Genomic DNA, 16,198 nt, shown 5'->3' on the forward strand with positions numbered 1-16,198 from the left:
ATATATTCTGTCTTGTGAGGAAGTGGTGTGGGTGAGTATACACAACGACATGAGAACTTCTTGTTCACATCAGAATTAGCCAGCCTACAGGAATTTATAAATGTATTTGAAGAGATGTGTCAATGTTGCTCTTCAAGAAATGGTAACGTTGTACTTTTACAAAATAAAAAAATTCTCTTTGTCCAACTTATTTCAGTATAATTTTGAAGAGGCGTTATCTTGAAGAGGATGTACGAGTAAAAATAGAATAGGTTTATATATTCCATCCATGACAGTGGATTAACTCTTGGGCTTCAGTGTGGTAAACTCGATGTTCAACGAGCCGAAGGACAGCTCTGTTCATGAGGCTAGAAGTCTGATCTGTCTTCTTTTCCATTGTGTCTCCAGCTCTCATCACATGGTAAATGCTCCGTAAGTACATTTGATGAATTAATGAGTTAGTGAGCTCTACTAGGCACCTAAGCCAATTGTTCACCATGTCAGCTTCATGAACCTGGTCTCTGACTTGGACTTCATCCCACTGGCACTGGACACCTGCCCTGAACCCTCTGAATCAGGTCTTACCAAACCATCAACCTCTTAACAGCCTCCTCCCTTAGGGTTGAACCCTCTCCACTGAACACCCTCTCCTAATAAATAGATTATTTATAATTGAGACGCCCCACATGACTTTCAATCCAAGTTCTACTCTATATCTGTGCCTCTAATGCCTCACCAACAAAATTTGAATTCACTAGGAGTGGGGCATACCATATAGGTTTGGAGAAATGTACAAAACTGGGTATCCACCTTAGTAACCAGTGCCGCAGTGAGCACAGTTCTCCCTGTCCTGATTTGTACTTTCATTTAGAGCCTGCTCCAGCTTGTCTCAGGGTCAGACCAGAGTTATGAACTGCAGAAGGGAGAACAAGGGCATAGATGGAAATTAGAGACAGCATATTTTATTTCACCGTAAGGAAAAACTTTCTAATGGGGTTAGAAAATTACTCAAAACCTTCAAATGTGGACTGTGTGACCACCTGTTAGGAGTGCAGTAAAAGAAAGTCCTATATTAAAAAAAATTTATGTATACCATATCTGTGGCTGATGCAGTGGGTGCTGCTATTTAGTTAACATTTCCTATTCCACAGACGTCTTATGGTCTCCAGGTATGCAATCCAGAGAGCTGAAAATTAATTGGTTAATAACAATCAAAGAAGCTCATACATCTAAGCAGGAAAAAATACATTTTCTTTAATGCCAGTAGTTTTTATGGGTGGGGTGTCCAAAGTGTAATCAATGTTTGTTATATTTCTCTCAACACAGGATGTATACCTTTCTACAGTGTTTGGGCAATGACTCTGGACATAAGATACTTCTTCTTGTCTGGCTATAGAGTGTGTTGCTTTGAAAAGGCAGCATTGTGCAACTGTGAATACATTTTTAATTTTCTTCCCCTGGAACCTTTATGTCATCCTTGGGAAGTGCCCAGATATGTTCCTGAAAAGTTGAATATACATTTAACTTTTGAGAATGAAATTGATTTTAAACGCTAATTATTTAAGGGAATTATCTACTTTATCCTCTTATGGGGCAAATAATTACTTGCTCATTTTTATTTTTGGCAAATCTTAATTTTAATATATCTGCCTTGCTTTCCCTAAATCTGTAGTTATTTGCAAAACTGTAGTGACACTGTACTAAATCACCCCCTCAACGTTAATGACATGTGTAGACATTCCTGAATTTAAAAAGCAACCTGTGAGTACCCTATTTGTAAGGCAAGTTTCTGAATCCCCAGTATTTCTATTAACTAACCCTAATCTTTAACTTTGGAAAGCAATCAAGAGAGATTATTTGAGCCCCTGTTATCACAAGAGAATCGCGGATGAAATTCCATTCAATATAAGAGCAAAAAACATAGGCTGGAGAGAACACTGGATTGACAGTTTCAACCAGCAGAGTGAAATCCTGCTTTTCTTTCAAATGAGTTGATTTTGGTAAACTGCTTAGCTTCCTTGGACCACAGTATTCTCATTGGAAAGATGGCAGTAAAAACGTCTGCCCTTCATACTTCACAGAGTTTATCAGGATCACATGGAAAATGTTATGGGAAGACATTTATTTTGTAAAGCACAAAGTAAGTTTTATAGCAAATCTAATTAAGTGTGTGGTGCCTTCAAAATTTCTCCCAGGCAAGGTCTCAGGATGAATCCTATCTTTGAAACTCTGTCATCTTCTCTTGGAAGCACTGGCAGCAACGATGAGTCATTGAGAGAAATGTTATGATTATAATAATCATAATAGAAATTAGAATAGCATGGACAGTACACACAATTAATATTCATACTTGGGGGGCTTAGAACAAATCAGAATATGGATCCCAGTGTGAGCTGCCCATAGGCAATGTTTACTGTCTGTTCCCTCTCTCCTCTTTTCTAATCCCTTTCTTTTCCTCTAATTTCTTTTCCTCTAGATTCTTGTTCCTCAAGCTCTTGGCTGGCATTCTACCCCAGGATACTGGATTTGATATGGTGTCCTGCTTTGTAATTTTGATTTAACTGCCCTGCGTTCAAAATATGCCACATTCTCAAAAATCTGAATTAGTAACTAATCTATTAACCTGAGGAATGACAAACATTGACTGAAGTCCTGTTATGAGCTGAACTGAATGAGGTACAAATGGGAGATCTTGACTTTGATGTTGCTGTGCCCTAATGACACCCTACACAGTTAGAACCTTCAGAACTTTTCCCCAGAGGTGAGAAGTGGAAAGGTCACAATTTTGGCCAGCAGACTGTTTTGTATGACTTAGAATGTGGATTAAGAATTGATTAGTTGCCAACATTTAAAAATATAAAGGTATCTTACGAAGTTCCAGCTTTCTGACTTCTCTTAAATATCAGAACACGTAGCAACATTGGGTCCTCCATGGCAAAAAATAGCAGTGACAGAAGCAGCTGTTCCTTTGGGCGGGCAAGCTGTGTTCAGTGTACCAGGATCCCCACCTGCTCCACTTCATTTATTTATGTCATCTGTATGGCCTCTGTAGAACCTGAGTTTGTGACCCTCGATGAACTCACAGAAATAACCTAATTAAGTCCTGTCTCATAACCAGTTAGTCATGGTTGAAATCATAGACAGGTGGTTTAAGGTGAACATATGTTGTTGATCTGTTTCTCTTACTTCATTAACTGTTTTGCCAGCATTTTAAACGTCTAATTATATGTCACAAACTATAACCGGAGCAGCAGTTTATAAGGGGATAATCTAGGGTTTTGTTGAACTTTTATTTTTAAATTTCAATTTAGAGCTGCTTTGAGGTTTGATCTGCAGTTCAAAGTAGAATTTTACCAGCTTAGTAAATGTGAGTCTCAGGCATGTTCCAAACTCCACACTTGACACATTCTTGTGATGTCATAGTACTTGAAAGCATCACTGATGTGAGATTTTTACAACATACAGTTGCAGAGAATAAAGGGCCTCCCACAAAATGTCACCATGCATGATATATTAGAGGCAGAGAAGGGTCTTAGAGTCTTGGTATTGGTAGCACCCTGAAGCTTCTAGAGTTTTCTGAAGGCTTCACAAACTCTTTCTTTCATTCTCCATGCCCAAGTGGAGAAAAGTTGCTATGGATAAACTTAAGATGAGGAAAAATGGAGCCATATTAATAGAAAGGGGCAATTTAGCAGGAGGATTATAAATAATATTATGTGGGAGCTAACCTTTTCTTTTTTTCTTTTCAATTTCTAGAGTTCCCTTTTCCTCAGATCAGAGGGTTAATATCTGGAGGCCTGGAATTTACCTGTGGGCCTACAGAAAGGGGGCCAAGGCTTGGTATACTTCAGTGAAGGCTGTCAACCAGAAGAACAAAAGTTATCTGTATGATTCCATATGGTCTGGAACAGGGCACTAGGCTAGAAGTTCCTCATGTAGAAGCTTAGAATTGAAGTATTTCTGAGTCTATGCAAAGAAGAGGACCTTGCATGTGTGGCTATGGCCATGGTGGGTGACTGGTCAAAGAATTGGGGATCTTGGGTTTAAAGACAGATAGTACCTTGACATTCCTAAGAGAAGAGCCTCTCATATGCCTGGCCTGGAGTCTAATCATCCCCAGCCAACTACCCAATCATCCAGTGGGCTAGATAAACAGTGGTTTACGGCTCTAGGGAGAGGTGGCAGAGCAAATGCCAAGTAAGAATTTCATTTGAGACATAGACAACCACCTCCTGCACAGCTAGTAATTCAAACTCTCTCTTGGGACCCATAACCTGGTGAGCTTATGGCTCAATAACATACCGTGTATGAAAATGTTCAAAATTGTCATGGACGAGCATGGCGACGGAGATTCCAAACCTCAGCCTAGCATTTCTCACTTGCCTTGAGTCAGAATGAATTTAGTGAAATTAGACAGAAAAAGATGGATAAAAATAACTGCTATGGTCGTCACAGGGAAATGACAAATGTGCAGCAAGACGGAAGTTACTTTTTCTTCTTGACAAACTCACAGACAAAGTACATGGTAAGGTGGCACTCTGTGTCGTTCCACCTGCCTGAACTCAGCATTTCCACGCAGTCCTCGTGGCCGTAGGGGTCGCTGGGCTCACCCTCCTTCCAGTTGCTGTAGTTCTGCAGTGGAGTGTTGTCGGTGAACACATACTGGCCTTCTCTCTCAAGGTCATTCACCCCGATGAACACCCGGAAGAAGCCACTCTTGGAGACGTAGTCTGCCAGGAGCATGTTGGCAGCTTCATCCTTCGGCATGGCTAGCATTCCACCCCGGATCCGGCAGTGGGTCAGGGATTCCCTGTAGCTCTTCTCCTCCTGAACGATGTAGTAGAATTTCTCTTCGGTTTCCCTAATCCCTGCTATGACTTTGCAGCAAGGAAAAGAAGAATATGATTATATATGTCAAAAAGAGAAATGCTAAGTATAAAATATTGCTAATTTAAATTCATTTATTCAACGTTTAAAATTCTTTTCCAAGACCCTATCATGAGGTGGGCACTGGTTCAATATTTTCTCCACCTTTCTAGTTGTCGAATGGAGAACAAACTCTTGTCATTGGTCCTCCCTTGTCTTTTTTTCCTTCACTTCCCTCACAATGTGAAACAGAGAGCTATTTTGACAAAGATGTGTTATATGAACTGTCACTCAGCTCATCTCAGACCATTTTTCCCCTCCTGGTTTATGCTTTTGCCACACTTACAGTTCCATGAGCATGACCTTCTCTCTTCCACTTCTGTGCCTTTCATGCCTGGAAGGTCTTCTTACTGCTTTATCCGGCAAATTCCTACCCATCCTTTAGATCTTAGTGGAAGTGTTCTCTCCTGTAAGAGCCTTTTCAATGCTCCTGGACAGACATGAGCACTCTTGTGCATTCTACCCTATGTTTCCACTGTCCCTTTCACTTCACAGCACTTGACACATTCTAGTCTAATTGTTTGTGTGTCTCTTCTACTGAACTGTGAGAATCTTGAGGCCAGTGACCATGTCTTTGCCACTCTGTAGCCTCAGTGCCTGGAACAGTGTTAGGTGGTGGTAAAGGCGTATTGGACTGATATGGAAATAATACAGAAGTTTGTCCCTATGGGCCAGATTCCTAGATTGTGAACATATACATCAATTGAGATGGTCTATACTTCACTCCAGGTACATGAAGTAGACTGAGCTTCTGAGTAAGATTCAGGACAGAATTGGGGACTCAGAATCATCCCGAGCTCATAATATGCTATGTGCGTTTTGGCCTATGGGGGCATCTACATACATCTTTTTAGGGTCTATAAGTTAAAATTTACAAATAAATCTATGAGCACTCAAATGTTAAGGACTATTGCGCTATGTTGAACCTCTGGGGTCTGGTTTATTCATTAAGGTCCAAGTCATGTCAGATGCAGCATCTTCTGTATAGGTTATAACCAGAGTTATAACTGAGGGTTAGTTCATATCAAACATTTCCTATGCCTTTAGTATTACAAGACGAGAATGGACACAAGATGGCATCTGTGTGCCTCCAGTATTGTACAATAAATATGGCTGGATTATAATAAATAAAAGTACAACAAAGTGAAACCAACCATAACAGTAACTAAAACAGTTCCCTCATCCATACTGTCTCAGGAGACGGCACATAAGCCCCACTTTAAGGGCTTTATTGTGAACTTTAATAGGGAAATACAAGGGAAAACAAAAATGACTAATATGGAAAATTGCACAATTTAGAGAAATGCATAATGTTCCTATTGATTTGCACTGACAGTAGAGGAGTCATGAAACCTGTGTTCAGATCCGTGCTCCACTGTTCATTAGCTTGTATCTATGGGTAAGGTAATCTCTCTAAGCTTCGGTCTAATCATAAAAATCATTATTATTCCAAGTACTCAAGAAAGTAGCTATTGTTTTTATTATTACTTTTATCTTCTGAGATGCTGGCTGTTTGAAAGCTGGGCCCTTTTTGTCTTAAGGCCCAGCTAGCCAAACTCTGCCTCTTCTTCATTCCCCTCTCTCACTAAAGCAGCCTTTTCTACCCATAGGAACGCACATATGTATGTCCACAGGAAGTGGACCTGAAGTGTCCTAGAGTGAGTGGATAATTAGGATTTTGAGAGACCTTTAAACTGGTGACACTGTCTCAGTAGGCCTTTGCGCAAAGTTATTTCCAGCTAGGGATGTTGGAATTGCAGTGTTGAAAGAGATAAATCTGCAGATAAATAGTACAAAGCAATAGAAGAGACTCACCATTCTTGACAAACTTCATCGATGCCTTGAGGCGAGCCACACTGATATCCAGTTGTCCAACAACTTTTCGATATCTTCCGCAATCACAGACAGTCCCTTTTAAATGACAAAGCTATGAATTCATGTTGAAGCACAAGCAGACTGGTTGAAAAGAGCAATTGCTCTCTTCCCAATATTTACTGTCTTCTAGTCTGGCTACGTCTCTCTGTGAACGGCTATGCTTTTTGTCTTTTATTTAAGACAGGGTTTCTGATATACCTTGTCTTTAGGAATTCAGAAAATATCTCTTTAAATATTTTAAATTAGTTAAAACACAGTTCTAAACCAGATTTTTTAAAAGAACAGTAAATATGACAAACCACTGTACACATATTGTGGACCATTTGGCTTTTTTTTTTTTGCGGTACGCGGGCCTCCCACTGTTGTGGCCTCTCCCGTTGCGGAGCACAGGCTCCAGACGCGCAGGCTCAGCGGCCACGGCTCACGGGCCCAGCCGCTCCGCGACGTGCGGGATCTTCCCGGACCGGGGCACGAACCCGTGTCCCCTGCATCGGCAGGTGGACCCTCAACCACTGCGCCACCAGGGAAGCCCCCATTTGGCATTTTTGTTGAACACAGAACATACCAGTCTCAGAATAAAATCTTTACAGCTTTTAAAAAACATATTTCTAGCCAGTCTTCTCTTTTGTTACTGCATTGTTCACTGGCTCACACAACTCTCCCAAGACAGGAGAAAACTTTCACGGTGAAATAAATGTTAATTCTGATTATCCATTTGGAGTATAGCTTAATGTTTCAAGGACTAAGTTTAAATCTTGTGACTAGATCTATCTTACAATTTCAAGAGTCAGTTATCCCATTTGTGGATTAACTATGATTTTAACTTCGGCCATTAATTCCCCTTTGCTCATTTACCTTTTCAATTACCTACTGGTAATGTGGCAGAGAAAGAATTGTAAGGCAAATGATATAAAATTCAAATGATTCCCAGATAACCAACAAGGGCCTGCTGTACAGCACAGGGAACTCTGCTCAATATTACGTAACAACCTAAATGGGAAAAGAATGTGAAAAAGAATAGACACGTGTATATGTATAACTGAATCACTTTGCTGTACACCTGAAACTAACACATTGTTAATCAACTATACTCCAATATAAAATAAAAAGTTAAAAAAAATTCAAATGATTCCCTTTTCCTATTTAATGGCTGCTTCATGTCAACATTTCCATTTGCTTTGTTTCTTTGGTTGTTGAAAAGCAAAATGAATTCTATTAGCCAAAGGAAAAAAAAATATCTGTGGCTTTATTTATCCACATGCACAGTTAAATATAAGGAAGTTAAAAGAGCTCTTAGAATTAGTCTGCACTACACCTTTACGGAGGATAGAAATAATTGAAGCTCACCAAGAACAAGCTACTTTTTTCCTTGCATCAAGCGCTGGAAATAGACCTCTCTTTCAGTATCAGGGAGAAGCTCCCCAGCCATTGAGGCATGTTCTGTAACCACAGGGCCTCATTGGATCAGGCCAGTTTGCTGCTGGCAAACTGCTTGGCCAGTATTTGGCTGAGATGCTGGTGGAATGTAAGAAGTGCTGGTCCAATTGTTGTGGCCCTCGTGGATTTTCCTCCTGGTCTCGGAGAATGAGGGCTGCTTCCTGATGTGCTGGGCTTGCTGCCTCATGGTAAGCATGGGAGGGGTGGAATGCACCATCCTCCCCATCCCCAGAGGCTTGGAAAGTCACCAGCAGATAGAGAGGAAATTTTCATTGTTCCCTTTCTTCTGGCCCAAGGAAAATGAGGTTAATCCCACTGAAAAGACTATTGTTTTCCTTTAAACTATATTCATTTTTAAGATGAATAGATTTGGAATGATGCTAAAAATTAAGAAGAAAAACTAAGTATATTATACCTGCTTTTCCTTTTCCTCCAGGTATCCCAGGCAAACCCTTTTCCCCTTTGTCACCTGAAGAAAAACAACAGCCATGAAAAGAACAACTGAATAAAATAGTGTTATTGATAAATAGAATAGAATGCATAAAATCTAATGAAATAGAATTTTTTCAGGCAGACAATATCTTATACACCTAAAATAACAGGAAAGAGGTTTTAAAATTCATTGCAATATCTCCAACAAATACTCCTTGGCTTTATAAAAATAATTTGATTTTGAGTTGGCTGTACAGGTACAACAAATCAAACAAGTCACAATTTAATTAGATGGAATGCAGAATTCCAGTTGGATGTATAAACGTTTAAGTTTGTGTCACTGATCTTACTAACATGTGTTTATAATGTGGCCTTCTGGGCAAAGCTGAGACAATATTCTGCATGTTTTTAATTTAAAAAGTGCCATTGTTTTACATATCTGGATCAACTGATTAGCACTACACAGTGTCTGTGTATTTATTATGCCCCCAAGTCCTTCCATGTGGCTTTGCCCTTGGATTTTCAAAAACATGTATTGTGCTTTTTCAATTTAATTCAACAAATACTTACTATTTACTTACTCTATACAAGACAAAAGACTTGCTTGGTACTTTGAAAGGGTATAAAGAGAGACAAGATTAAACATCTGGCTTGAAAGAGTTTATGATTTTTGGAAGAGATGTGATGTATGCAAATATCCATAATATAAAGTGGTGTCAAAAATATTATACTGGGCTTCCCTGGTGGCTCAGTGGTTGCGCGTCCGCGTGCCGATGCAGGGGAACCGGGTTCGCGCCCCGGTCCGGGAGGATCCCGCGTGCCGCGGAGCGGCTGGGCCCGTGAGCCATGGCCGCTGAGCCTGTGCGTCCGGAGCCTGTGCTCCGCAACGGGAGAGGCCACAGCAGAGGGAGGCCCGCATACCACAAAAAAAAAAAAAAAAAAAAAAAAAAAAAAAAAAAAATATTATACTGACATATCAACCTTGATAATTTTCCTCTCTGCTCTTTTTTGTATTTGACCCTTTTCTTAGTCAGTCAGAGACATCCACAAAACAGTTCTCAGAGAATCAGAATTATTAAAGCAGAGAGAAAAAAAATGTTGATTTTTTTCAACTTCAAAATAAGCTCTTGAAGCCCACATCAGGCACAATAATTGAAAGCAAAAGCTTTTGATTTATAAGAGGAAATGTTTGCCTGAAGTTTTGGGCCCTGAAGTTCTCTTCTCAAAAGACAAGACCCTGAGAGAAGTAAAATAGAGTTTATGCTTCAATGGTGATCTGGAAAAAGAATAAGAAAGAATTCAGGGAGATGAATACAGGATGAAGGTCATCCAGGCTAGAGAAGAGTATGAGGCTTACTCTTGTAGGATAATGATGTGGCCAGGAATTGGGTATATGACCGAGGAGGCAATGTAAGGGGCAATGGAGTCAGCATTGAGGTTCTGCCTAACCCCTTCCTTTCCCAGCAAAAGGGAAAACCTGGGAGCCACTCTAAAACCCCAAGGGTTCCCCATGTTGCCTGCATACTAGCTATTCTTTCCTCTCTGTCTGCTGACTGCTTTTCATTGAGTCCCATACATATTGGCCACTGATCATGCAGAAAGGCATGCCTGCCAGGGCCCCCAGGATTTGCTGAGCCTTTCCAAATTGACCCATGTGGACACTTTTCTTTACAGTGATGCCAGACATTCATGAGCTCCCCAGACAAAAGGAGGGGAGTCCTTGAAACCCCAAATGTAGTTTAAGTATGCTGGGGAATGCCTCAGAACTTGTACTTGGATGAAATGAGACAATGGTGAAATTGACGACAACGGAATGTGATGAATATTATAAGAAAGACCATGAACAGAGATAACATACTCTGTCCAGTGCAGAAGGGAGTTGGAAGAGGTAGTGCCCCAGCTGCAAGAATGAAGGAAGGCTCTCCTGAGGAGATGGCATTGGAGCTTCAGCAGGTGAAGGTGGGAGCAACATAGGAAACAATGTAGAGCAGAGGTACAGTTGGGAAAGAAGCATAAAAATATGCCGAGCACCCTGATGAGGAAGATTGATCTGGACACACCTAAGCTGTGTCCTGCAAACTCCTCATTTCCCTTATATGTAAATTGGAAAAGATAAGACTAGATTTTGAGAGTATGTTAATGGAAGAAAAGGAATATATATTTGCTGAGTACCAATCATTTGTCAAGTACTGTTTAGACACTTTATAGGTATTATCATATTAAATCCAATGAGCTAGGTACCATCATTATCTTTATTCTACAGCTGAAGATAGTGCAGATCAGAGAGGCAAAATAAATTGCTCAAGGACATCTAGCAATTCAATAGCAGTGCTGGTATTGAAACCCAACCACTTCTGACTCCCCAGTTTGTGGTGTTTTTCAAATAACTTAACCAATGACTTAATGAAGGGAAGCAAAGTCTTCAAAAAATGTTATAAAAAGTTGAAAGGAATGTCAGTCCTATCATCACCGAAAGCAATATGGACTTGAAAGTTCATATGAATATGGCTTAATATTTTAATTAAAAATAGCTTATTTTCTTTATATGTGAATCCTTTCAATTCAACATAGGTTGAAAATCGATTCTAGTTTTGCTATGATCCTAGTTCTGGTCTAAGCCCAATAATGAACATTAAAAAAAAAAAGCACACATAGAGTATTTGCTTTAGAAAGTGATAGGTTTTGGGGGACTTCCCTGGTGGTCCAGTGGCTGGGACTCTTTCACTGCCGAGGGTGCGGGTTCAATCCCTTGTCAGGGAACGAAGATCCTGCAAGCCGCACAGCACGGCCCAAATATAGGTTTTTAAGGAAAACAAAGTGCACATAAGAGACCAAGGAGATGAGACATTAGCACCATTGTCTACAAACAGAATGAAATAAAGGAAATGCCTGGTAGGTTTTCAGAGAAGGTAGACGGCTGTGGATCAGAGTGGGGAAAGATTCATTGAAGCAGTAGCCTTTAACTGGATCTTAATGTGGGAAATAGATACTTGAATTGATACATGGATTTTTTTTTTCTGAGAAGATGTAAGCACTGACTACTTTCCAGTATTTTGACATGAATTCTTTTCCTTTTTTTTAACAGATGGGAAAGTCAAAGCAGTGTGGTGGAATGATAAACCATGGAAGTCTGAAAAACCAGGGCTTGAATTCTGACTATGCCATTTAATAGCTAAACATGGACAGGTTACTTAATTCCTTTAAGCCTCCATTTCTTTCATTTTTAAAGTGGAATAGTGGTACCTTAAGTCATAGGATCATTAAGAAGGATAAATGAGATAATGTTATCATGGGATTAGGTCTGTGCTTGACTCCTAGAGGACGTTCGACCAGTGTTAGCTTCTGCCCCCTAAATCAGAGTTACGGTAAAGGAAAGCATGCCAAGTACTTGCCAATTCATGGTGAATGTGAACTCATACTGTCTACTTCCCCCAAACGAAATCTGGTTTAAAGCATACACAAAAACTTATTTTTGACCCATAAGTGAGAACACCTCTGTGTTAACTGTCAATGTTGAAGAATTAGAGGTTGCATTTAAACAAACAAGCACCATAATACTTTCACTGTAAAAAAGATTATTAACCTTAAGTAAAAGCATCAATTTTGTCATGAGATTGAACTTACCTATACTAAATCATCCTTTCCTATTTCTGAAATGAAATATTGACATCCAGAAAGCTACCTTATCCATTCAAGTGACAATATTAAGGTCAGCCCAGAAAGCTGAGATTAATCTGAGTCAGTGAAAAATTTAGAAGGACCAATGACAAAATGAGAACAATAAATTTCAAAGTTCAGATTAAAAATGAAATTAATCCAGGTGAGCCAGAGTACTGAACCTCCATTTTTTTTTTAAATTCCAGGACATGCTCATAAATTTGAAATTCCAGGACATGACATAGCTCTGGAGGAGAAAAAAATCTTAATCAATGGTGAAAACTGATGTTAAGGGAAAGTGGTACTTAGAAATAAAGAGTAGAAAAGCGGGTCACATCATAGGAAATAATGTATATCATTTATTTTTTCATCCTTAATGCAACAAACATTTAGAAAGTTTCTACTGTATAGTAGACATTAGAATAAAATGGTTAAAAAGCAGCATCCTCACATACACCTTATATTTATTTAAACAAAGAGACCTGATATAGCTTTCATTCGTTTCCTCCAGAAATCCACAGTGTATTGGATGAAACAGTCAACCTAATAAGCCATGACGATAATAAAGTGATGGAGGTGTGCACTAGGTGTATAGGCAACTGAGTTTGAATAAGGAATTGCCTGAAGAAGATAAGGTTAGTTAACCCTATCCGTTCCAGACTGTTACTTCTCCAATTTTTGGAAGTTCATTCATTTTAAGACTCAGAAAATCATACGAAAACTTTTGATCCTACCCTTTGACTCTGTCGTCTACCACCCTTCCTTCCAAAGTTACCTAGTCTTATTCGATGAAAGGATTAAGACTAGGCTCAAGATCATGAACTTCAACCCTCCTGGTTGGAGTCTCATCTAGATTTGGCACATCTAAATCTAGGAAAGTGCAACATCTAGAATAATTAATGAAGGTCTTGAATTCTGGACGTGTTCGTGGCAATGACTTAGCCCCCACTCTACTTCTGCTCATCTCTAGGGCAATACTTGAGATCTTAACCTTATATAACTTGGTCGCATCTCAGAAATCTTGAAGTCCAACATCCCACACTCTGGCTACACCTTTCCCTCCCTTTAACCATTTGTTAAATGAAGCTGATAGAGCCAGAAGCAGATTCATGATGTATTTTTATCTGAAGCTTATACAATTTGAGGAGACTTCTTTAAAAAATAAATACTAAATTACAAATGACGAAGTACTTATAAAAATGAATCCTTATTATAAGAAAGGAAAACTAAGTCACTAAATTTTAAAAGTAGCCAATTACCACATTACAAAATTCACTAAAAATCATACAATTTTAATAAAAGAATTTTGTACCTCTATAATTCTTTTTTTTTCATATATTATGTGCTGCATATGTTTGGCTGCATTCATATACATCCATTGACCTATTGATAGGTGCACCATTTCCCATTTCAAAAAATATATCATCTTTGCATAATTCAAGTTTGGGGTCTGTATCTGCATGCTGTATTCATATCCATTGGTCTATTTGTCTCTGCACTAAATCAATACTATCTTAATTGTTTAACTTTATAATAAATATTTAAATGCAGTAATTTAAATCTTTCACTTTTGTTTTTATTTTTCAAGATCGTCTTTGGGTATTCATGGTCCTTTTCATTTCCATATAAATTTTGAACTGGCTTATCTTATTCCAAGAGAACTACTTCTGGGATGTTAATTGAAATAGCACTGAATCTATTGATCAATTTGAGGATCATCTTAATAATATTGATCATCTTAACAATACTGAGTCATCCAATCTATGAATGTAGTTTTACCTCCATCTCCTTAGATATTCTTTAATTTCTCTCATTATCAACATGTGGTGTTTGTTGTAGAGAGCTTATGCATCTTTCGTTGGATTTATTCCTAGATATTTGACCATTTTGAGGCTATAATAAATGGAATCTTTTTAATTTCAGTTTTTAAAATTGTTTCTAGTATTTAGAAACAAAATTGATTTTTATAAGTTAAGCTGTCTAAAAAACTTAATACAAATAGTTTTTTTTGCGGTACGCGGGCCTCCCACTGTTGTGGCCTCTCCCGTTGCGGAGCACAGGCTCCAGACGCGCAGGCTCAGCGGCCACGGCTCACGGGCCCAGCCGCTCCGCGACGTGCGGGATCTTCCCGGACCGGGGCACGAACCCGTGTCCCCTGCATCGGCAGGTGGACCCTCAACCACTGCGCCACCAGGGAAGCCCCCATTTGGCATTTTTGTTGAACACAGAACATACCAGTCTCAGAATAAAATCTTTACAGCTTTTAAAAAACATATTTCTAGCCAGTCTTCTCTTTTGTTACTGCATTGTTCACTGGCTCACACAACTCTCCCAAGACAGGAGAAAACTTTCACGGTGAAATAAATGTTAATTCTGATTATCCATTTGGAGTATAGCTTAATGTTTCAAGGACTAAGTTTAAATCTTGTGAATAGATCTATCTTACAATTTCAAGAGTCAGTTATCCCATTTGTGGATTAACTATGATTTTAACTTCGGCCATTAATTCCCCTTTGCTCATTTACCTTTTCAATTACCTACTGGTAATGTGGCAGAGAAAGAATTGTAAGGCAAATGATATAAAATTCAAATGATTCCCAGATAACCAACAAGGGCCTGCTGTACAGCACAGGGAACTCTGCTCAATATTACGTAACAACCTAAATGGGAAAAGAATGTGAAAAAGAATAGACACGTGTATATGTATAACTGAATCACTTTGCTGTACACCTGAAACTAACACATTGTTAATCAACTATACTCCAATATAAAATAAAAAGTTAAAAAAAATTCAAATGATTCCCTTTTCCTATTTAATGGCTGCTTCATGTCAACATTTCCATTTGCTTTGTTTCTTTGGTTGTTGAAAAGCAAAATGAATTCAGGGGAACCGGGTTCGCGCCCCGGTCCGGGAGGATCCCACATGCCGCGGAGCGGCTGGGCCCGTGAGCCATGGCCGCTGAGCCTGTGCGTCCGGAGCCTGTGCTCCGCAACGGGAGAGGCCACAGCAGAGGGAGGCCCGCATACCACAAAAAAAAAAAAAAAAAAAAAAAAAAAAAAAAAAAAAAATTATACTGACATATCAACCTTGATAATTTTCCTCTCTGCTCTTTTTTGTATTTGACCCTTTTCTTAGTCAGTCAGAGACATCCACAAAACAGTTCTCAGAGAATCAGAATTATTAAAGCAGAGAGAAAAAAAATGTTGATTTTTTTCAACTTCAAAATAAGCTCTTGAAGCCCACATCAGGCACAATAATTGAAAGCAAAAGCTTTTGATTTATAAGAGGAAATGTTTGCCTGAAGTTTTGGGCCCTGAAGTTCTCTTCTCAAAAGACAAGACCCTGAGAGAAGTAAAATAGAGTTTATGCTTCAATGGTGATCTGGAAAAAGAATAAGAAAGAATTCAGGGAGATGAATACAGGATGAAGGTCATCCAGGCTAGAGAAGAGTATGAGGCTTACTCTTGTAGGATAATGATGTGGCCAGGAATTGGGTATATGACCGAGGAGGCAATGTAAGGGGCAATGGAGTCAGCATTGAGGTTCTGCCTAACCCCTTCCTTTCCCAGCAAAAGGGAAAACCTGGGAGCCACTCTAAAACCCCAAGGGTTCCCCATGTTGCCTGCATACTAGCTATTCTTTCCTCTCTGTCTGCTGACTGCTTTTCATTGAGTCCCATACATATTGGCCACTGATCATGCAGAAAGGCATGCCTGCCAGGGCCCCCAGGATTTGCTGAGCCTTTCCAAATTGACCCATGTGGACACTTTTCTTTACAGTGATGCCAGACATTCATGAGCTCCCCAGACAAAAGGAGGGGAGTCCTTGAAACCCCAAATGTAGTTTAAGTATGCTGGGGAATGCCTCAGAACTTGTACTTGGATGAAATGA

At 39.4% G+C, this 16,198-nt stretch overlaps 1 protein-coding gene across 1 annotated transcript in view; it reads right to left on the reverse strand.

Annotated features, from left to right (window-relative positions):
- Nucleotides 1-4,464: 4,464 nt before the first annotated feature.
- Nucleotides 4,465-16,198, reverse strand: part of COLEC10 (collectin subfamily member 10) — a 49,214-nt gene continuing 37,480 nt past the window's right edge. Inside the window, exons 4-6 of the mRNA XM_007127718.1 lie at nt 8,633-8,686; nt 6,721-6,816; nt 4,465-4,856 (exon numbers count right to left, since the gene is read on the reverse strand). Of these exons, the coding sequence (XP_007127780.1) occupies nt 4,465-4,856; nt 6,721-6,816; nt 8,633-8,686 (542 nt within the window). The remainder of the gene's footprint in view (nt 4,857-6,720; nt 6,817-8,632; nt 8,687-16,198) is intronic.

The sequence above is a fragment of the Physeter macrocephalus genome, chromosome 15 (assembly GCF_002837175.3).
Source record: "Physeter macrocephalus isolate SW-GA chromosome 15, ASM283717v5, whole genome shotgun sequence".
NCBI lineage: Eukaryota > Metazoa > Chordata > Mammalia > Artiodactyla > Physeteridae > Physeter > Physeter macrocephalus.